Source organism: Hemitrygon akajei, chromosome 12 (assembly GCF_048418815.1).
Source record: "Hemitrygon akajei chromosome 12, sHemAka1.3, whole genome shotgun sequence".
In the NCBI taxonomy this organism is placed as follows: domain Eukaryota; kingdom Metazoa; phylum Chordata; class Chondrichthyes; order Myliobatiformes; family Dasyatidae; genus Hemitrygon; species Hemitrygon akajei.
The window spans coordinates 115557003-115581025 of NC_133135.1; the positions used below are offsets into that span (position 1 = coordinate 115557003).

The 24023-nt window shown below is 46.7% G+C and overlaps 1 protein-coding gene across 4 annotated transcripts in view; it reads left to right on the plus strand.

The window, feature by feature from the left end:
- The window catches only part of LOC140737405 (transcription factor RelB-like), an 87235-nt gene that overhangs the window by 38262 nt on the left and 24950 nt on the right, over window positions 1–24023 (plus strand). For 3 of the 4 annotated variants that reach the window (XM_073063891.1, XM_073063892.1, XM_073063894.1), the window contains 3 exons: window positions 4402–4437; window positions 5895–6433; window positions 18577–18728. In XM_073063891.1, coding sequence (XP_072919992.1) covers window positions 4402–4437; window positions 5895–6433; window positions 18577–18728 — 727 coding nt within the window. Of the gene's footprint in view, window positions 1–4401; window positions 4496–5894; window positions 6434–18576; window positions 18729–24023 lie in introns of those variants that run through there. The other variant, XM_073063893.1, reaches the window with a different exon arrangement.

The following is a 24023-nucleotide window of genomic DNA, read 5'->3' on the forward strand; positions in this document are numbered from 1 at the left end:
GGACGTGGAGAGAATGTTTCCTATAATGACAGAGTCTAAGGCTACGTCCATACTACACTGGATAAATCCGTAACTGAAGCTTTTTCTCTTCGTTTTTACCCACCATCCACACTAAAATGGTGTTTTCGTCCCCCGAAACCGGAGCTTTTGAGAAAGGTTCTCCAAAGTGTGTATTTTTGAAAATGCTGCTTGGGAAGATCAGTGTGGACAGGGTAACCGGAGAAATCTGAAAACGCTGTCAGACGGCAGCACGCTATTTCATTGTTTTCTTGAACACAACCTAACAATTTCAGAACAGACGGCAACGAGACTGAAGCCAGAAGAGTTAGAAATGTACTCACCAAATACTTTGACCCATAACTTACTGAATAAATAAATATACTCACTTTGCCCTGTTTTCTGTCTTTGCTCGTATGAAGGTGGTTTACCTATTTATGCAAGTACTTCTGTAGCAATAGATGTGTAACAGCCTAATGTAACATTGTATGGAAATACAAGATAATACTGATGCAGACATGTTTTACACATTTAACAAGGTGCTTTATTAATGCAACAGAGTTAGTCAGTTTTTCAATGTTCATCGTCAGCAGGGTCATACTGTCCGTGAACTCCCTGTTGGTTACCTCCGTACGCTCCAGTATTTGTTTTTTTTAACTTTTAAGTTCTCCTGCGCGAGAGCGAACAGCTGCCTGTCGTTTAAGTTTTTCTAGTCTGTAACTGAATGAACGCACAGCAAATCTTTCACAGCGAGATTCGACACCCAACATGTTGCTTGGTTTTGGTAGACGTGTCCTGTGCATGCACAGTAGGAGGAGATTCGCCGAAATATCCGTTTCAATCTGGATGGAGATACCTTTAAAAATGCACAGTGTGGACGCCTATCGTTTTTACGCGAAACCGGCATTTTCAACATTATCCGGTCTAGTGTGGATGTAGCCTGAGACACAGCCTCTGAATAGAGGGCAACAGACAGCATTTTGTGTGTTGCTTGGAGTTGCAGGTTTTCTCTATTTTATGCATCAGAATAGAGGGGTGTCCTTTCAGAATGGAGATGAGGAGAAATTTCTTTAGCCAGACTGATGAATCTGGAATGTGTTGCCACAGGCGGCACTGGAGGCCAAAACATTTAAGGCAGAGGGTGTTAGGTTCTTGATTTAGTCAGGGCCTGAAGGCAGGAGACTGGGGCTGAGAGGAAAATGGATCAGCCATAATGAAATGGCAGAGCAGATTTGATGGGCCAAATAGTCTAATTCTGCTCCTATGTCTCATGGTCTGGTCTTGTGGTCTAGTTACTGAGATACAGCATGGAAAAGGCCCTTTTGGGTCTTTGAGCTGTGCTGCCCAGCAAGCGCCTAATTTAGAATATCCAATTACCCTGCCAGTAGGTAAATCTTTGGACTGTAGAAGGCAAGCAGAGTACCTAGTGATGGGGAGAATGTACTGACTCCTTACAGGCAGCGGCAGGAATTGAACCTGGGTCCCCTGTACCGTAAAGCGTTGTGCTAACCACTACACTACAGTGCCGGCCTTGATGAGGACAGCATCTGGAAAATTGAAGGGAGAGATTTGTGAAACCCTGCACTTCTCTCTTGACTGGTTAATCCAGTACAGGTTGGATCAGTCGCTCTGGGCAATGCCAAGGCACAGTGGGCAGAGCAGCCACCTTGCAGTTCCAGGGACCCAAGTTCGATCCTGACCACCGGGGCTGTCTGTGTGGAGTTCAAAGGTCCAATTTAATGTCAGAGAAATGTATACAATATACATCCTGAAATGCTTTTTCTCCACAACCATCCATGAAAACAGAGGAGTGCCCCAAAGAATGAAGGACGGTTAAATGTTAGAACCCCAAAGTCCACCCCCCAGCTCCCCTCCCTCCCCCGCGTAAGTGGCAGCGAGCAACAATCCCCCCCACCCCCACTGGCAAAAATGGAGCGCACCCGCCAACGAGCACTCAGCGTGAGCAAAGCAACAGCAAGGACACAGACTTGCAGTTACCCCAGAGACTTCGCATTTCGTCCGGTATACGACATACCACAGGCTCTCTCTCTCTCCCTAATAAGGGAGAAGGGGGTGTCTCCATTTTCCCAGGGAGCGGAGAAACATAACAAACTTACGATGTTAAAAGTCTGTTACGTCACTTTTTTCAAGCTCTGTGCCTGAAGATCTCAAAGATCCCGGGTCTTTGGGAGCACAGCCGCAAATATTGCGACTCCCCCAATGGCACACGGGTCTCCTGCCGTGACACCAACCCTCCAGAGCCCCGAGACCCTAGGCTTCCATATCTGAGCCGGACTCGTAGGCCGAGCCCCTGGCGTGCCGAACAACAACGGCCGGTTGTGAAACCCCGAGAGCGGGTCCCATTCCCACAAAGAACCAAAATCTGCCTGTAACTCCAGGTCAGGGTCTTCAAAACAACCCTGAAAGGGGAAAATAAAGATATTAAAGATGGAAATAGAGCTGTTTCTGAAGATGCAGGCAAAGGAGTCACCGTTTAGCGCCATCTTTACTCCGCTCTGCCTCCAGAAAGTTTGTGTGTGCTCCCCATGAATGTGTTGATTTTCCTCAATAACCCAGAAGACTTGTGATAGTGGGGGGGGGGGGGGGGGGGTAAATGCGAAATGATAGGAGAGGACCAGAGGGGGTGGGATGAAGCTAAGAGCTGGAAAGGTGATTGGCAAAAGTGATACAGAGCTGGAGAAGGGAAAGGATCATGGGGCCCTGAATGGTGGTGAGGGAGGAAGTGTAAGGGCAGGTGTAGCACTTGTTCTGCTTACAAGTGCTCACCTACCACCCCACCGCTGCATCTGCTCTCAGGATGAGGCTTTTCATTCCAGAACAAAGAAGATGTCTTCCTTTTTTAAACAAAGGGGCTTCCCTTCTTCCACCATCAACTCTGCTCTCAAACGTATCTCTTCCATTTCCCACACACCTGCCCTCACCCCATCCGCCCACCACCCCACTCGTGATAGGGTTCCCCTTGTGCTCACCTACCACCCCACCAGCCTCCAGGTCCAACTTATAATTCTCCATAACTTCCACCACCTCCAACAGGATCCCACCACCAAGCACATCTTTCCCTCCCCCCCTCCATTTTCTGCTTTCCGCAAGGATCGCTCCCTACGCGACTCCCTTGTCCATTCGTCCCCCCCATCTCTTCCCACCGATCTCCCTCCTGGCACTTATCCTTGTAAGCGGAACAAGGATACACCTGCCCTTACACTTCCTCCCTCACCACCATTCAGGGCCCCAGACAGTCCTTCCAGGTGAGGCGACACTTCACCTGTGAGTCGGCTGGTGTGGTATACTGCGTCCAGTGCTCCCGGAGTGGCCTTTTATATATTGGTGAGACCCGACGCAGACTGGGAGACTGTTTCGCTGAACACCTACGCTTGGTCCGCCAGAGAAAGCAGGATCTCCCAGTGGCCACACATTTTAATTCCACGTCCCATTCCTATTCTGATATGTCTATCCATGGCCTCCTCTACTGTCAAGATGAAGCCACACTCAGGTTGGAGGAACAACACCTTATATACCAGCTGGGTAACCTCCAACATGATGGCATGAACATTGACTTCTCTAACATTGATTTCCTCGTGTTTCCCCTCTGCCATCCGATTTCTGAATGGACGTTGAACCCACAAACACAACCTCGCTATTATTATTTCTATTTTTGCACTACTTATTTAATTTCACTTTTTTAATATGTTATGTTTTATAACTCCAAAACATTAAACAAGTTGGAACAAAGACATGGGTGTCCGAAATGCGGGTCTGACTTTGAGTTTACTTTAAGCAAGGCATGCACGTATCACGTGAAGTGTGATGATGTGTACAATTCATGTATTTATTGCTGTTCCTCCCCGCGCCTTACAGCACATTGGGTGGCAACCTTGCCGTTACTTTAGCATTTTGTCTGTTTTTTTTTCCTCATGAGATCGAGTTGCTGGTTCGATACTCGATCCAGCTCGGATTGAAAGTGTCCGAGGAGCTGGCCGGTTTCGAACCCAGGACCACTTGCCTCAAAGTCTGGTGCTGATGCCACTGTGCAATCGGCTGGATGTATATCGAGGAAGCTCAATCAACCAATATATACCTAAAATGACTCAAATAGTATTGAAATATTAAATACACAACTATATGTTTACTGTAATTTACAATTTTTATTATGCCACATAATAACAAATTTCGTGACAGATGCCGGTGATACTAAACCTGATTCTGATCCGTTATTGGCCGTAGTTGGGCAGTGCATTTTGTCGGGCTGCAAAAGGCCTGTTACCCTGCTACATCTCTAAGTGAAATAAAGATTGGGCCTAATTGTTGCTTCTGGCACACTTTAGTTATGAGGGCACTGATGGGACAAAATTCTAAATTAACTTTTGGTTTCATTTTTTCCCTCAGGTCCCAGCCCATATCTCCAAGCAGATCAGAATTTCGGTGAGTAGGTTCTCATCTGAAAGAATTCCTCATCCGATTGGGAAGAGACCCATGGAAGGTACAAATAATTAAACCAGTGTTGAGACTCGGACTGGGGAAACCTTGTATTCTGCCCTCTTTGACTAGCTCCTGCAGTACACGGGCTGAAGCTGCTTTCCCTACTCGAGTCTAAGGGTCACCTCACAGATTCAGATTATTACATTAAAGGTTGCAGTGAATCTCATCGTTTGCATTAGCAAACCTTATTGCCTGTTACGCCGCTGGCATTTAGGGTAGGAATGAAGGTCCTCTATCACCGGTAGTGTTCAGGGCTTCCTTCATCGTGTCAGCATCTTCCTCTCGGTTTTCACCACTGTCAGCCATGCAACTCCCAGATGGAAACTCAGGAGTACCGTCACACTCCGATGTAGGAGGATTCTTCATTGCTGCTTCCGTAATGCTCTTGTTTTACGAGTCAGGGTTGTTGGCCCTGAGCTGAACCCCCAAATCTGGAGGACCGGTGGACCACTCTTAGTCTGGCCTGTTTGGCATGGGTGACCTTACCAACAGTCAAAGGACAAGGCCCTGACTCCAGCCAACACGGCTCTCCAGGTCATCGAGGCACGCAAGCCTCCAAACCCAACGACAAGGCTGTGGTCCTCTCGAATTAACAAACCAAACCTTAATGAGTCACTGCACATTCCGGTGCCTGTACACCATGCCCACCGTGTTCAGCAGGACAACAACGACGAGCAGCAGCGGCAAAACAAGCCCCTCCCTCCCAACCCCACCCACCCACCCACACAGACATTCAGGCCTTTTAACCCCAGTACAGGCGGCCTCTGGACCTCTGACCGCCAGTCCTTAGCCCTGATTCTCAGACCCCCCAGACAACTGGCCTGCAACCCCCAGTCCCTCGCCCGGAGACTGGCAGGGTTTGACTTTATAAATACAGGTCAGTTTTCTTTCACTCAAGGTGTTCGGGCCAGGTATTCGGATTCATGTAATTAACACGTGCACATGGGGCGGGATGGTGTCGTAGTACAGCGCTTTGCTGTACCAGGGACCCGTGTTCAATTCCTGCCGCTGCCTTTAAGGAGTTTGTACGTTCTCCCCGTGACCGCTTGGGTTTCCTCCAGGTGCTCCGGTTTCCTCCCACGGTCCAAAGTCGTTCTACTTGGTCATTGCAAATTATCCCATGATTGGGCTAGGGTTAACTCGGGGGATTGCTGGGCAGCGATACTCATGGGGCCAGAAGGGCCTGTTCCACACTGTACCTCAAAAAATAAATAAGACATTAAAATTTTAGAAATGTGCCATTTCCACTTATGACCAGCGCACTCAAGAGTGTGTTGGGGGCAGCCTACATTCTGACAGCACCCAGCATAGTGTGCCCACAACGGTCATAATCAACTACAAAACCATGCAAACCCTCAGTCTGGCTGAGCTAAATGCAGCTCTTTCTCTTCCCCTTCCAGATCTGAATATCTTAAATGAGTTTATCCTGAAGGACCTGGAGGAGGAGAGGGAGTTTCCGACCACACTGCCGTGCGACTATAGCAACGCACAGATCGGAGAGATCCGCAACCAGCTGATGGACGCTGTGCCTGGGTGGGGTCCCGCCAATCTCCTGATGAGTGTGGACGGGCCTCAGCTGGTCGCCCGGGGCACAGGCTCGCCTCGGCTGGCCCCTAGGGCCGCCCGGACCGCCCAGCTGGGCGGCAGGGCCACGGGGACCCCACCGTCGGCGGCCAGGAGCGGGGCCGCCTCGTCAGAGGCCAAGCACAGAGCGACAGGGAGGCCGACCAGGAGCTCGACCTCCTCACGGCCTGCTTCCAGGTGCCTGTCCCTGCAGGGCCCGGGGGGCTTGCCTGAGGGGGAGGAGCCCAAGCTGATCATCACAGAGCAACCGAAGCAGCGGGGAATGAGGTTCCGCTATGAGTGTGAGGGCCGATCGGCAGGGAGCATTCCCGGAGAGAGTACAACAGAACTCAACAAGACCCTTCCCACCGTCCAGGTGAGTGCTGTGGGGTGGAGGGGAGGGTCCTGGTACCCTGGTACAAACACTCACCACTTTTTTTAAAATCCTGAGCATCAATGTAAACCTCTCCTTCTTACAAGTAAACTCTTCTCGGGCTTTCAGATGGACACAGGTATCAATAATAACTGATTTTTTTCGATGACAGTCTATGCCGTCTTCTTCAGGGATGTTGCCTGGGCATGCCTAGTCTGGTGGTATTTAAACCCCTGATTGGTTAGACCTCATCCAATCAGGTTTCCAGTCTCCCACCTTGCTTACAATCGAATTCCAGGTCTTACTTAGAGTGAGACCTTCATCTTTGTTGAATTTCTTTTCCGCTAGCTTGTCTTCTCTATTCTTCCACGGTTTCTGGAAGAATTATTAGGATCCTAAAGAAATACCAGATTTATACCATCCACAAACCGATAAGGAAAACTCAGATCACGGCTTACGCAGGTCAAAGTTGACCTGGGTCTCGAGTCAGCTGACATTTACAGGATTCCTTAAGAATGGGCAGCTGTATATACCGGCCAGATGGGGTGCACAGTGGAAACGTGCATCAAGGAGCACAGGAGGTGCACCTAGAGAGGTCGGGTGGTAACAGAACACTGAATTCACAATGGCCACAGGAAGCTGCAGTGCTGTGCCAGTGACTTTTGGGGCCACCTGGTACAGAAAGCCATTGAAATAAAACTAGAGGGAAAGGATTTTAACAAAGGCTAACTAAGGTCTTGGAGGGGAAAACACTGTTGCAAAAATGTTGAGAGTGTGGCTTCAGGCTCCCTGATGGTAGTAATGAGAAGAGGGCATGTCCTGGGTGGTGGGGGTTCTTAATGTTGGATGCCACTTTGTCTTTTTTTTTGAGGCATCGCTCTTTGAAGACGCCTTGGGGGGTGGAGAGGCTACTTCCAATGACGGAGATAGCTGAGTTTACAACTCTAAGGCTTTGTACAGACATCGGTGGGATTCAAAAGAAGCTCGCTCGTGCTGTAAAGGAATCGGGGCCACAACCGGAAGCCATATTAGTAACTAGCACAAAACGCATGAGGAACTCAGCAGGTCGAGCAGCAGCAATGGAAATGAACAAACTATTGACATTTTCAGCTGAGACCATGGTAGTGTAGCAGTTAGCATGACACTTTCCGGCACCAGCGATCAGCAATTGGAATTTAATTTTCTGTAAGAGGTTCATTCAATTCATTATGTCATTAGTAATTATAGAACCGTATGGCACAGGAACAGGCCATTCAGCCCACAATGTTATGCTATACCAACTAAAAGGCAAATCAAAAACACCCAAACACTAATCCCTCCTCCCTACACCATGTCCATCTCCCTCCATCTTCCTCACATCCATGTGCCTATCCAAACGTCTCTTAAAAGCCTCTAATGTATTTGCCTCTACCACCGTACCAGGCAGCACATTCCAGGCATCCACTGCTCTCTGAGTGAAAAACTTACCCCTCACATCCCCCTTGAACCATCAATGCTTGTCCTCTGGTATTGGACATTTCACTCTGGGAAACAGATGCTCTCCGTCCACTCGATCTGCTTTTCAGAATCTCTATCAGATCTCCCCTCAGCCTCTGCCGCTCCAGAGAAAACAACGAGTTTATCCAGCCTCATGTGCCATCTAAAGCAGACAGCATCCTGGTAAACCTCAACATCCTTCCTATAGCAGAGCAGCCAGAACCCTGTACAATACTCCAGATCTGGCCTAACTAGAGTTTTATAAAGTTGAAGCATAACCTCTTGACTTTTGAACTCAATGCCTCGACTAATACAAGCAAGCATTCCAGAAGCCTTCGTAACGTCCTTTAAGGAGTTTGTATTCTTCCTGTGACCAGAGTCACAGAGACGTACACAAGAGAGACATACTGAGTCAATGCCGACCATCGTCTTCTTATTTACACTCTCTCAGAGGTCCCCTGTTGGTTAGGGTCAAAGTTCAAAACAAATTTATTATCTGAGTACATATGTCACCACATACAACCCTGAGATTCATTTTTCTTTGGGCATACTTAGCAAATCTATAGAATAGTAACTATAACAGGATCAATGAAAGATCAGACAGTCCATGGCTGTTACGTGCCAGCTGTCTATGTGACATACCGGCCAGGGCAGTAGGATATGGAGAGCAAGCTATTACCCGTGTAGCAGGCTCCCCCTCTCTACGCAGCTGATGAGCCCAAAGGGATGACAGAATCCGATACAGGCATTGCCAGTCAATGTAGGGTTACCTCAGAGACCCCCAACTCCAGGTATTTCCCTCGGGATTCCTTCCCAAAGCCTTCCCCATGAGTGGGTTTAACTGCAAGTTCGAGATCAGAGTTTTCCCTCTTCTAGATGGCTGCCAACCATGGCTAACGAGCCTATCTGCCCAAAGGGACTGTTTGAAGGCTCCAGTAACCCATCTTTGCCCCCTATCCTGTCAGTACAAATGGTTCCACCAGGTTTAGTAGCTCAGCCACACGTGAAGGCTAGGAGCTGGATGGTTGTCAGAAGCTATTTGTGATGTACGCCTTTGGGAGCACTTAATAGGTAGTGGGAGTGTGTCCCCATTACCACCCCCGGCTCTAATCACCTTATTTATGCTAACCCTACCTTGATCCCATTCCACCGTTTGCATTTCCTCTAGGTGCTCCAGTTTCACTCCTTGTTCCAAAGACAGAGTGTTGCTAAGTTGTTAGGTACATTATACTGGCTTTGGAAGCAGGTGACTCTCACGCTTCATCGGTCGGTCTTGATCATTGACACAAGTGACAAATTTCACTACGTGTTTTGATGTAATCTCACAACTAAAGCTAATTTTTAATATTTCAATCTCTTGATTGCAGAAGAGGCTTGTGAGATTAGGCATTGTCACATAGTGAAATGTGTCAACGACCAACACGGTCCGGGGACGTGCCGAGGGAAGCTGCTTCCCTCGCCGACGCAGTTTGCCCACAACTCACGAGCCCTGACTCGTGCCCTTGGAATGTGGGTGGAAACAGCGCAAACCTACACGGTTACATGGAAAAAGCACAAACTCAGAATCTCGTTTAATATCACTGACGTACATCATGAAATTTATTGTTTCACAGCAGCTGTACATAGTAATAAAAATTATAAATTACAATAAGTATATATTTAAAAAAGTAATCGTGCAGAAAGAGAGGGGAACAATAGTGAGGTAGTGCTCATGGGTTCAATGGTCATTCAGAAATCGGACGGCAGAGGGGAGGAAGCTGTTCCTGAATCGTGGAGTGTGTGTCTTCAGATTTCTGTACCTCCTTCCTGATGGTAACACTGAGAGCAAAGCATGACCTGGGTGCTGGGAGAGGGGCTCCTTAATGACGGACGTTGCCTTTCGAAGATGTCCCGGATGCGGGGGAGGCTCGTGCCCATGATGGAGCTGACTGAACTGCCAACCCGCCAGTGTTTTTCCGATCTCCAGCGGCAGGAATTGAACCATCGTCACTGGCGCAGTACAATGATCGTGGAAAAAGGGCCACAATGTGTGTGGGAAAACTTCAATCAAAGTAACGTGGGATTGGCTCCCGCAGGAGACCGGTTGAAGCGGACAGTGTGGTTGCTTGTTGGGCTCTGCGCTGTTCTGCCAAGTGCTATGTTGGCGCTGGAGTGCATGGTGACACTCGCAGATGCCCCCAGCACACCCTCGGGTTGTTAATGCAACTGAAGTATTTCACTGTGTTTCGATGTACTCGCCATAAACTGGAAAAGAGCGTGGGGAAGATGGAACTGAGGGTTATTATGATGCATTTAGATGGGAAAAGACCCAGACATTGGTGAGTTGGGCTGAACGGACTGTTTCTGTACTGTATAGCCACTATACAGGGGTGGCATTGTAACATAGTAGTTAGCACAACGCTTTACAGTACCAGTGACCCAGGTTCAACTCTCGTCGCTGCCTGTGAGGAGCTTAGACATTTTCCCCTGTGACTGCGTGGGTTTCCTCCAGGTGCTCCCGTTTCCTCCCACAGTCCGAAGACGTATTGGTTGGAAGATGAATTGGTCATTGTAAATTGTCCCGTGATTAAGTGCGGGTTAAATTGAGGAATTGCTGGTTTGTGCAACTCAAACTAGGGGCTGAAAAGATCTACTCTGTGTTGTATCTCAATAGATAAACTATGGGTGTCAGGTTGGATATTGTCTCTATCAAAGGAGGTGTAAGGCACCCCTTCCCTCACTAGCCTGCAGGTCACCCTTGGGCAAGGTGTAGCACCTGCTTAGCCCCCGATCAGGATCAGGTGAAGCCACGGGAGCAGGTGTTGGATGGTCGTCTGAGCAGCCAGTGCAAATCACAATCCTGGTTATGTGACCACTGATACCAGGCAGAGTATTGATAATGGCTGGGATCACCCATCTTGTAAAGACTCTGTGCAGAATAAGGAAATAGCAAACCACTTCTGTAGAAAAATTTGCCAAAAATAATCATGGTCATGAGATCACCGTATAGGACACAGCACATCATGATGTCATACAGCATGGCATATCACGATGATGACTCCTGACCACTGCCCACCCTATGTCAGAATATGTGGATCTCCGACTGACATCTACAGCCACCTGAGGATTCACAGAAAGACAACTCCTTAGAAGAATATACTACTCAATTTGAATCATAGAGTCATAGAAAAGTACAGCACAGAAACGGGCATTTTGGCCCTTATAGTCCATTTAAACTGCCTTCTCCTATTGACCTGTACCAGGACAATAGCCTTCCAATATCCTGACCATCCATGTACCTATCCAAAGTTCTCTTAATTGTTAAAATCAAATTTGCATGCACCTCTGGGTTTCCTCTGGGTGCTCCGGTTTCCTCCCACAGTTCAGAGACTGTGGTTCATGGGTTAATTTGTCATTGTAACTTGTCCTGTCATTTGCCTAGGAACAAATCTGGATATTGCTGGATGGTGCAGGTTGTTGGGCTGGAAGGGCCTATTCCACACTGTATCTCAATAAATAGTAAAAAAATTAAAATTACAGAAGTAGATCTGTAGGGATTCTCAGAAAAAAATAGTGTAGGATTTCTGTGAGATTTGTAGAATCATACAGCACAGAAACAGGAGATTCAGGCCATCTCATCCATGCTGATTGTGATATCTGTCTGTGAGAATCCATGTGTCTCCACCTCTCAGAGTGAGAGTGCACAGTTTACTGTTTAAAGGAGCAGGTTTTTCCACACCAGAATGTGGAAGTGGTGTGTATGTAGATCAAGCTGTTGGCAGAAGTGGTAAAGGGGGGGTACAATTTTAAAAAAAGGTTATTTGTGGAAGTACATGCATGAGGAAGGTTTTAGACAGATATTAGCAAAATGGGCCTAGCAAATTAGACATCTTGGTTGCCGTGGATGATTTGGGCATAAGGGGCATGTTTGTCTGCCGCATTTATCTTCTCCTTCTCGGGCCTATAGAGCATAGACCATTGATTACCTCCCATCTCCTTCATCCAAAGACGGTGGTATGGTTAGAGTTCATCGATGTTTCAGTAATCCATTGTATTCAGTACCAGCCTTTACAGCTTCACTAGAGCCTGTCAGTCTGCCTTACCCACTCCCAACGATGGCAACGTAGGACTGGACTTTGAGTCATTTTACTCTGTCCCAGTTCAAAGTAAATTTTATTAGAGTACATAGATGCCACCACATGAGATCCTTTCTGTCCAACAGCATTTAATGTTGTGTTTATACCTGCCTCTTGCAGCTCGTTGCGTATACCCACCAATCTTGTGCGTGTGTGTGTGTGTGTGTGTGTGTGTGTGTGTGTGCGTGCGTGTGTGCGTGCGTGTGTGCGTGCGTGTGTGCGTGCGTGTGTGCGTGCGTGTGTGTGTGCGTGTGTGTGTGTGTATAAAAAAAACCAAAAAAAAAACCTCAGATCTCGGTCGAATTTCTATCCCCTCACCTTCACTCTGGACCCTCTTGTTTTATTGTCCCACACCTTTGGGGGAAAAGACTGACTTTATGCCCTTTCTGTACCCCTGGTAGTTTTATAGGCCTCTATCAGGTCACGCAGTGGAATGAACCATCTTCCCGCAGAAGCAGAGCCCCTGTTCCAGCTGACACGCCGAGGTGACATGCATAGCAGCTAGTGTAGCAGGTGTCAAGACTTCAGAGTTCAATTTCACCTGTGAGGAGCTTGTACGTTCCCCTCGTGACCATATGGGTTTCCTTTCAGTCCAAAGATGTACGGGTTAGTAGTTCAGTTGGCCATGATGAATTGTCCCGTGATTGGGCCAGGGGTAAATTGGTGGGTTGCTGGTGGCCTGGCTTGAAAGGCTGGAAGGGTCAATTCCACACTGTATCTCTAAATAAATAAAAATCTTTGTCTATCCACGATGCCTCCAAGTTGACAGGGTTGAACGGTGAGCTTGGAGTTTTGTACACACCAGACTAAGCAGAGTGGTTGGGTTTCATTCTGTGATAATCTGGCAGTATGGGCTTTGGGTTGTGGGTAGAGTGGTAGCATAGGGATTAACGTCCTGTGTTAATCCACAGGGATAATGGAGCTAGATGTAAGATCAGGGGACCGCAGCACTGCTACGCCTCAGCTGTGCGTCCACGCGGCAAGTGGAATCCTCCCACGCACCTAGCCCTTGTTGCTGCACAGCTGGGGTTTTCTTTTGTATAAATGTCTGTTTATTTATTGTGGTACAGCACAAATAGGCCTGTCCCACTCTCCGAGCCACACCGCAGGGCAACCCCCAATTTAACCCTATCCTAATGATGGGACAGTTCACAGTGACCAATTAATCTACTGACTGGTACGTCTTTGGACTGTGGGAGGAAGCCCACGCAGTCACGAGGAGAACGTACAAACTCCCTGCAAGCAGCAGTGGGAATTGAACCAGGGTCACCTGCATTGTAAAGCCTTGTGCTACTGAGCCAGCCGTTATATGTTAACATGAAGTGCTGTGCAGCTTTCAGCCTACTGCCGTCTGTAAGGAGCTTGTACCCTCATGCGTGTTTCCTCCGGGTGCTCCAGTCTCCTGCCACGTTCCAAAGGTGAACACGTGAGGTTTAGTAAGTTACGGACATGCTACGATGGCGTTGGAAATGTGGCGACTCTTGCGGGCTGCCATCTTTGAACTGTTCTGGTTGTCGACGCAAAGTGATGCATCTCACAGCGTGTTTCGATGTTTCAATATATATGCAGCAAGTAAAGTAGATCTTTAAACATCTCACAACCACGGGTGTGTAAATTGCTTGGACTTCAGGTCGTCCACTGCACTGAAAAACCGACACGCCCAGTACTCGCTGGAGAGGCACTCTTGTCAAAGCCGACTTCAGCGCTGAAGTAATTCTTGCGGGAGGAGTTTTTATTTGGAGAGGAATACTTGGAGGGGATTTTATTCGGGAGTCTGAGGCATTGCCTTGGGTGGATTCCCACAGTTTGGGTGTGGCACAACAAGGGAGTTTTTGAGGGGTTTTTCCGCCGCACCTGTCAGTGTTCGCTTATTGTTAGAATGTGACTCCTGAGTTTCTGCAGTGCCTCTCCCAGAGTTGCTGAAGCATCTTTCACAGTTACTGATGTGTTGTGGCAACTGTGGTATCCAGGTTGTGCAGAGTAAACTCCCACAAAATCTCAACAAAAGAATTGATCAGATTGAGTTTTAGTCATGTTGGTTGTGAGGTCAATATTGGACCCTGGGAACCAAGAGAAAGCTGCTTTTCTTTGAAACAGGATTCCAACCTGATGGCATGAACTTTGATTTCTCAAACTCAGTGGTTATTATAACCCCACCCATCCCAGTTCTCTCTTTCTCCATTCCCCATTCTTTCTGTGGTAACGAATTCCACAGATTCATCACCTTCTGGCTAAATTCCTCCTCAATAGTTCAACTCAATATCAGATAATGTATAAAGTATACAACCTGGAACTCTTACTCTCCACGGACATCCTCAATGAGGGCAAAACAGAAAAAATGTAAGAATCCCAAAGGTCCCACCCCCCCCATGCACATGCAGTACCAGCCCGCCCCCTCCCCCACTTATTCTAGTATGAAGCCTTCACCCACCATGCCAACAACAGCAAAGCCCCAAAGGGAGACCATGGTCTACAGTCCATCAAAAAGTAACTATTCACTTTAACATTTCAACATCCCACAGGCACGTTCTCTCACTAGCAAAGGAGCGACAGATGTCGCTGCGTATACAGTGAAAGGAGAGACAACAGCTTCATCCTCAGTTCTAAAAGAATGTCCTTTTATTCTGAGGTTCAGACTCTCCCATGAATGGAAGCATCCTCTCCATGTCCACACTTTCAGTATTCAGTCTGTTTCAATGAGATCTTGCCCCTCCCCACCCTCATCCTTCTGAAGATTACATAATACGCCCCTCGGACGTATGTTAAGTCGGTGTAATGATCAGTGTGAATCTTTGCTGGACCCTCTGGAGTCCTTAAGGAGAGGAGGTGTCCAGAAGTTGACGAGTCACAGAAATGTCACTGCCTGAGAACACGATCTTAACAGTTTTAGGTATAAACTCTTACTGCTGACCTTTGAACCTGCGATCACTTCCGAGTTGGATGCCACTGAAACCCTTGGTGGAGTGGACAGGTCTCATTCTTTCCAAGTTGGCAAGGTTTTGCGGGTTTGGTCCAAGCTGTTACAGACGGGAGTCCTGAGGGGGTGCTACTGCTACTGATTCATTCTTTTGGAAGACACATTACATTGAGCCCCTGCGTGTTTCCTCGTGGATGTTAAAGAACAAGTTTCATCTCCATTGTCCTTCCAATATTTATCCATTGACCAATAGCAGAAAATGAGACAATGTGGGTTTCAGATTCGTTTATTTATCATTCGCACATCAAAACATACAGTGAAATCCATCATTTGCATTAATAACCAAGAGCGTGCTGACAGCAGCCCGCAAGTGTGCAAATTTCAAAGTAAATTTATTATCAAAGTACATTACATCACCATATACATAATCGTTTTGTGGGCATTCACAGTAAATCCGCAGAATAAGAACCATAATAGAATCAATGAAAGACTGCACCACCTTGGCTTTTCAACCAGTATGCAAAAAGCAAGGAACTGAGCAAATACAAAAAGAAAGAAATAATAATAAATGAGCAATATGTATGGAGGACATGAGATGAAGAGTCTTTGAAAGTGAGTGCATTGGGTGGTTGTGATTCCTGATGATAGATGCTGTTTTCCTGCGATGGCATTTTACGTAGATGTGTTAAGTGGTTGGGAGGGCTTTACCTGTGATGGACTAGGCCCCATTCACTATTTTTTTTTGTAGGATTTTCCACTTCTGTAGAGGCTTGTCAAAGTTTTAGATGTCATGCCGAATCTTTGCAAACTCCTAAGGAATTAGAAGTGCTACTGTGCTTTCTTTGTAATTGCACTTGTGTGCTGGCCTTGTCAAGTACTAACACTGAGGAATTTAAAGCTGCTAACCCTCTGCCTCTGGTTCTCTTCTCCTGAAGTCGATAATCAGCTCCTTGGTCTTGTCGTCACGCATTCCAACGCCAACATGGCATACTCAGAATATTCAATAGGGCAGCCCACGCAGCAAAAGCAAAACAGCCGTGGCACAGGCTCTTTCCCGTCCCTCCCGTTCTTCCCGCGACCAGACAGACTGCCTCTGGGCATCCAGTCTTTGTCCCCGGAGTGTCAGACATGTAGACTTCAGCCTTCAGCTCAGGACACCGGTCGTGGGTTTGACCTATGGGCCTTGACTTTCAGACATGCATGGACCCCTAATCCTGGGCCTCCAGTCCTTGTCCCTGGATTCTTGGACTCGCAGGCTTTGTCCCAGGATGCCAATCGTGGGATTGACCTACGGGCCTCGACTTAGGCTCACAGGGACCCCTAATCCTAGTGACTCAGGCCAGTGTGATTCCTTTTGGCTTCTACCTCTGAACGCACTGTGCTCTGACTTCGACCTTTGACCCTGCCAGGTTTGACTTCCAGGCCTCTGCGTTCAGATCGCACAAACGATTACCGGACTCGCAAGGACCTCTAACCCCGGTGACCTGAGTTGACCAGCCCTAGTGCTCTTGTTATGTTTGTTCTTAATAAAGACAAACGTGGCGTGGATTTACACTCGAGCTTGCTGTTCAACGCTGAACAGGTGCAGTCCACCAGCCATCGTGGCTTCCATTTCCAGGCGGACTGCTCACACTGCCCAGCAGGAACTGAAGTTCTTATGCACGCACGTAATAACACAACTCCCGCCAGTACTTGGTAACTTGTACGGTCTTCGCTGGTCTCCTCGGTCCCCGTGACGCAACTTCCGGGATTAGTCATGTTCGATTGCAAGGTGCTGCAATCCCCTCAATACAAAATCACAGTGAAGGAGATTGCTGTACACAGTGGCCTTTTTCCAGTGATGGGGACATTACTTGGGATACGAAGCATTCTCCACACAATCACACTATGCAGAGGTTCCCAACCTGGGGTCCATGGACCCCTTGTTTAACGGTATTGGTCCATGGCATAAAAAATGGAAACTCCTGCTCTACAGAAACAAGAACAATAAATTAGTGAATGCATAAACAAAGCAAGTTCAAAGTAAATTTTATTATCAAAGTACATATATGTCACCGTATAGAACCCTAAGATTCATTTTTCCTGCGGGCATACTCAGCAAATCTATAGAAAAGTAACGATAACAGGATCAATGAAAGATCAACCGGGGTGCAGAAGACAACAAACTGTGCAAATGCAAATATTAATAAATAACTAGAAAGTAGGATTATGAGATAAAGAGTCCTTAAAGTGAGATCATTGCTTGTAGGAACATTTCAGTGATGGGGCAACTGAGTGTAGTTATCCCCTTCTATTCAAGAGCCTGATGGTTGAGGGGTAGTAACTGTTCTTGAAGCTGGTGGAGTGAGTCTGAGGCTCTTGTACCTTCTACCTGATGGCAGCAATGAGAAAAGAGCACGGCCTGGATGCTGTTTTCCTACAACAGCTTTTCGTGTTGATGTGCTCAATGGTTGGGAGGGCTTTACCCGTGACGAACTGGGCTGAATTCACTACTTTTTGTAGGATTTTTCATTGGTGTTCCCATAGTAGGATGTGATGCAGCCAATCAATACACTCTCCACTGCACATCTATAGAAGTTTGTCAAAGTTTTTGGTATCATGCCCACCTGATTGTTACTCACCAAAATTTCTCTCAACAAATGACAATTCAGCAGCAGGAAATTGTAATTATCGCTGAGCCTACAGAGACATTAAGTGTTGAAACTCCACAGACCTGCATGACAAGAGACCAGCAGTCAATCTAGTATGATAGTGACTGCTGCACTAGCATACACCTGGTAAATAGCTCAAAATTCAAAGTGATTTTATAATCACAGGATATGTATGTCACCATATTCAGCCCTGAGATTGATTTTCTTGTGGGCATACTCAGCAGATCCATAGAATGGGTGCCATGGTAACGTAGCAATTAGCACAATGTTATTACAGCTTGGGGCGCCTCGGAATTCAATTCCAGTGCCGTTCTGTTAGGAGTCTCTGTACGTTCTCCCTGTGGAGGGCGTGGGTCTTCTCCAGGGTCTTTGGTTTCCTTCCACAGTCCAAAGATGTACTAGGTTGGTTAACTGCTCAGTGTAAATTGTACTGTAATTAGGTTAGGGGCTGCTGGGGTAATGTGGCTCATTGGGCTGGCAGTGTCTACTCTGTGTTGCATCAATAAATCTATAGAATAATAACCATAACAGAGTCAGTGAATAACCGCCCAACTAGGGTTTTGGCCAGCGTGCAGAAGACAACAAACTGTACAAATACAAAAAGTAGTAACAATAATAATAAATAAGCAATAAATATTGAGAACATGAGATGGAAAGTCTTTGAATGTGAGTCCATTGATCATGGGAACATTTCAGTGAGGGGGCAAGTAAAGTTATCCCCTTTGGTTCAAGAGCCTGATAGTTTAGGAGCCAAGATTCCGGACCACAGTGCACGAAGTTCACCAGGCGAAGCAGCTATGTCACCCCAGCTACACATTTTCCAAGTTATTTCCAACACTATGATTTATTTATTATTTTTATGTACTGTTACCACAAAACAACAAACTTCATGACAGTACATCTGCTTGAGTTGGATCTTGCCAAATGAGAGGGAGGTCAGCTCTGAGGAGGGCCGTTGGTGATTGGTGTGTTCTTCTCCCCCTCCAGATCCAGAATTGGCAAGGTGAGGTCAAGGTGATCATCTCCCTGGTCACCAAAGATGAGCCCTACAAGCCGCACCCACACAGCCTGGTGGGGAAGGACTGTCAGAACGGCATTTGTGAAGTGACCGTCAGCCCCAAGTGCAACATGAAGGCCAGGTGAGAAAGGGTTCTGTAGGGCTGGGGTGGCGTCTGTTCTTCCTGGCTGAGACCACCCTATGATTGGTGGCCTGCTTGTGATAGTGGGTTGTTCACCATGGCAACACACTGTACACCTAGTGGCCACTTACTAGGTATATTTGTACACCTGCTCATTAATGCAAATGTCTAATCAGCCAATCATGTGGCAGCATCTCGGTGCATAAGAGCATGCAGACATGGTCACGGGGTTCAGTTGTTGTTCCGACCAAACATTAAAATGTGGAAAAAATTATCTAACTTTGGATTGATTGTTGGTGCCTGACGGGGTGGTTGAGGATCTCAGAAACTGCTGACTTCCTGGGATTTTCATGCACCTCATGAGTCTCTAGAGTTTACAGAGAATGGTGCAAGAAATAAAAAAAGATACCCAGTGAGTGGCATTTCTGTGGGTGAAAATGCCTTGTTAGTGAGAGAGGTCAGAGGAGAATGGTCAGACTGGTTCAAGCTGACAGGAAGGTGATGGTAACTCAAATAACCACGTGTTAAAATAGCGGTGTGCAGAAGAGCATCTGTGAACACACAAATGTTTGAAATTTGAAGTGGATGGGCTACAGCTGTAGAAGACCATGAGCATACATTCAGTACAGGAGGTAGCTAATAAAATGGCTACTGAGGGTACAGTATATGTTTCACTTAGTTTCTGGGAACAAGTGCCAGGGTTTTATTGAGGTAAATGAATAACATAATAGGCTGTTCATTGAAAGACTTAGTCATAGAAAAGTATAGCACTGAAACAGATCCTTTGGCCCATTTAATCTGTGCTGAACCATTTAAACTGCCTTCTGCCATTGACCTGCACCCCGACAATAACCCTCGATAGCCCTACCATCTGTGAACCTATCCAAACATCTCTTAAATGTTGAAATGGAGCTCACATGCACCACTTGCACTGGCAGCTCGTTCCACACTCTCACCACCCTCTGAGTGAAGAAGTTTCTTCTCATGTTCCCCATAAACTCTTCCCCTTTCGTCCTTAACCCATGACCTCTGGTTGTAGTCCCACCCAACCTTAGTGGGAAAAGCCTGACTTCCATTGGCAAGCACAAGAGATTCTGCAGGTGCTCGAAATCAAAGGTCAGAACTTAGGTGATCAGACAGCATCTATGGAGGGGAATAAACAGTTGAATTGTCAGGTGAAGACACTTCATCAGGACAGGGAGGGAAGCCACGTTAAGGAGGTGGGAGGAGGGAAGGACTACTTGAGACCATGTGAGAAAGAAGGTGGGTGAGGCGGGGGATGAAGTGAGCAGCTGGGAGGGGATTGGTGGAAGAGGGTAAGGAGGAGGAATTTGATCGAGGAGAGTGGACAGTGGGAGAACGGGAAGGAGGAGGGAAACCAGAGGGAGGTGATAGGCAGCTGAGCAGAAGAGAAGAGGTGAGAGAGGATCCAGATTGGAGAGCGGAGAAGATTAGATTAGCTCTTTTTGTCATTTGCACCTCAAAACATTGAAGCATACAGTGAAACAAATCATTTCCATCAATGACCAACAGTCTGAGGATGTGCTGGGGGCAGCCCACAAGCGTCACTGCACTTCTGGCACCAACAGCGTTCCCAGAACTTACCCCTGACCTGCGAATGTGGGAGGAGATGGAGAACCTGCAGGAAACCTGTGTGATCACTGGGAGGACGTACAACCCCGTCTGGCCAGTGGCGGCATTGAATCCCGATTGTTGGCACTGTAAAGCATCACACTAATCACACTTCCCCTTCTCTCTGTTAGAAGGGGAGACTGATTACACTGGACAACAGATTTTTTCAAAAATGTTGCTTCCTCTGAAATTTTTTTATGTTTATGAAAAACCGCTTGAAACTGAACACAAAAATAATTCCAGACTACTTGTATCACGTAGGAATTCGGAAAAAAACAAGAAATTAACTTTTATGAAATATAATGTGTTTAATTGCATAACAGTGCTGATGCTTATCAAGAGTTCAACCAAGCTAAAAATGTTTTGTTGATGATTTTCATTTGTGCTCAGTGTCTGAGGCTTCTCACTTAAGTGTCCAACAATAATCAGCCAGTATTGATGGATTCCAGTTTCCCTGATACCGTTTCTCCATGACCGCAATGTCCCGGTGAAACCTTTCACCGTGCTCGTCACTGACAGTGCCAGGATTTGCAGGGGAGAAGTCTAAATAGGAATGCAGAAAATGAATCTTTAGTGACACGTTGCATTTAGTGGTTTCAGCTTGCATTGTGGGCAACATTTTAATAGACTTGAATTATGAATTGAAAAAACAAATGTATGTGATTTTTAAAAACTGGTGCATGATAGGGAAATTTCAGGGTGATTTTCATGATCAGCAGCCCAAGATCCACATGATACACCCGAAAGTATTCAGGAAGTGAAATCTTTGTTGTCCAGTGTTACCGGAGGAATTGAAGTTGGTGCCATCAGGCTGGAGGGTTCTCTAGTGTTGCGCCTCTTACCGATCGGTGATTGGTTTATTCATGTCGCATGTGATGAGGTACAGAGAAAAAATTGTTTTATAAACATGAGAAATCTTGCAGATGCTGGAAATCCAGAGCATCACACACACAATGTTGGAGGAACTCAGCAGGTCAGGCAGCATCCATGGAAGTGAATAAATACTCAATGTTTTGGGCCAAGACCTTTCACCGGGACTGGAACGGAAGGGGAAAGGTGCCAGAATAAAAAGATGGTGTAGCTGGAAGGTGATGGGTGAAGCCTTGTGGGTGGGAAAGGTCAAGGGCTGGAGAGGAAGGAATCTGATTGGAGAGGAGAGTGGACCAGAGGAGAAAGAGAGAGGGGGGAGGAAACCCCAGGGGGAAGTAATAGGGAGGTGAGAAGAAGTAAAAGGTCAGAGTAGGGAATAGAGGAAAAGAGGAGAGGGGAGTTTATTTTACTGGAGGGAGAAATCGATGTTCATGCCATCATGTTGGAGGCTGCCCAGATGGAATACAAAGTGTTGCTCCTCCACCCTGAGGGTAGCCTCATCTTGGCACAAGAGGAGGCCGTGGACTGTCTGTTTCACATGCTATATATGGTAGAAAGATTTCTGAGTGCATGCAATGAGTGAGACAGGTAGTGGGATCCAAAAGACAGTGCTGGAGTGGCCTCAGCCCTTGAACTTGCCTCCTGAGTGGATGAGAGTGGGGGCTGTAGGAAGGATGAGCAACTGAAATGTGGCACTGTGGTTCAGCAAGCGATTCAAGAGGGGGGAAGAAAGAAATGTAGTGGTAATTGGAGACAGTGTAGTCAGGCGAGTAGACAAGAGTTCTCTGCCGTGAGGATAGAGCTTCCTGAAGGCTGTGTTGACTCCCTGGTGCCCAGGTTCGGGACGTCTTATCTGACCTGCAGAGGAATTTGCTGTGGGAGGGGTAAGATCCAGTTGTCATGTCCACATGGGAATCAGCGATGTAGGTGGAATGAGGAAAGAGGTTCTGCTGAGGAAATTTGAGCAGCTAGGGATTAATTTAAAAAGCAGAACCAAAAAGGTAGTAATCTCTGGATTACTTGCCCTGCCACATGCAGATTGGCATAGTGTCAAGAAGTTTAGAGAGTTAAATGTGTGGCTCAAGGGTTGGTGTGGGAGAAGTGGGTTTGAATTCATGGGAAACTGGCACCAGTATTGGGGAAGGAGGGAACTGTACCAGTGGGATGGGCTCTTTCTGAACCGTGATGGGACCTGGATCCTAGTGAATCACATAACTAGGGCTATGGATAGAGTTTTAAACTAAATAGCAGGGGAGTGGGTTCAACAGATTGGAGAAGTATGGATAAAGTAAAAGAGAAAAGTGTGGGTAAAGATAAACGCAGAAGTTAAAAAAGAGAAAAGCAAGGGTAGGGTGCACAAAAGTCAAGCACAAATCGACAACAGTTACTAGATTTTAAAAGCACAGTGAGTGTAAGGGCACTTGATCTGAACGCCCGTAGTATTCAAAACAAGGTCAGTGAACTTGTGGTACAAGGGGGTATGATTTAGTGGCCATTACAGAAACGTGGTTGCAGGGTGGAGAGCATTGGGAATTAAATATCCAAGGATATCAGGTATTACGGAAGGATGGGCAGGAAGGTAAGGGAGGTGGGGTAGCGCTCTTAGTTAAGGATGAGATCAGGATGATAGTGAGAGACTATATAAGATCTAAGGAGCAGAATGTTGAATCCATCTGGTAGAATAATAGCCAATAATATTAAAAAGGACACCAAAAGTTAGATATCAGCCCACTGGAAAATGATGCCAGAGAGGTAGTAATGAGGGCAAGGAAATCATTCTCAGATTCAGTTTATTGTCATTTAGAGACCACAAATGCAATGCAGTTAAAAAATGAGACAACATTCCTCAGAATTATATCACAAGAGCACATGGCAAAACAGACTACACCAGAAAATCCACATAACGTTTGGCAATCCCCATTCCAGAGTCCGGAGAGGCTGCTGCATATTAATATCGCGCTACTGTCTTAGCGTGTTCCCCAGAAAGGAGCTCCAAATCCACCAGACAAACAAAACCAAAAACTAAAGCTACAAGACCCGCACAAAACCACATAGTTACAACATATAGTTACAACAGTGTAAACAATAGCATAATTGATAAAAAAACAGACCATGGGCACAGTAAAAATAGTCCAAAGATGTTAAAAGACTATAAGTAAATGGCGGATGAACTGCGTAAGTATTTTGCATCGGTCTTCACAGTTCAAGCTACTAACACTATGCTGGAAGTTCAAGGGTGTTGGGGGGCACAAGTGTGGGAACTTGCCATCACTAGGAAATTACTTGGTTCTTGGGAAACTGAAAGATTTGAAGATAGAGTGCTCTCCATGGTACATCTGTAGAAATTTGCAAGAGATTTTGGTGACATACCAAATCTCCTCAAACTCCTAATGAAATAGAGCTGCTGTCTTGCACTCTTTGTAAATACGTCAGGCCTAGGTTAGATTTAAACTTGAAACTGCTCACCCTTTCCACTTCTGATCCCTCCATGAGGACTGGTATGTGCTCTCCCGACTTCCTTTTCTTGAAGTCCAGAATCAATTCCTTGGTCTTACGGACACTGAGTGCGAGGTTGTTTTGCAACACCACTCGACCAGCCCATCAGTCCCACTCCTGAACGGCTCAGTAAGTCTGATATGTACAAAATCAGGGGGGAGAACTGCAGAAGGTTATAAACTCAGCCAGGCCCATCGTAGTCACTAGTCTGCACAGCATCCAGGGCACGAGGACATCTTCAAAAGGCGACGCCTCGAAAACCGTGGCATCCATCATTGAGGACCCCCATCATGTCTT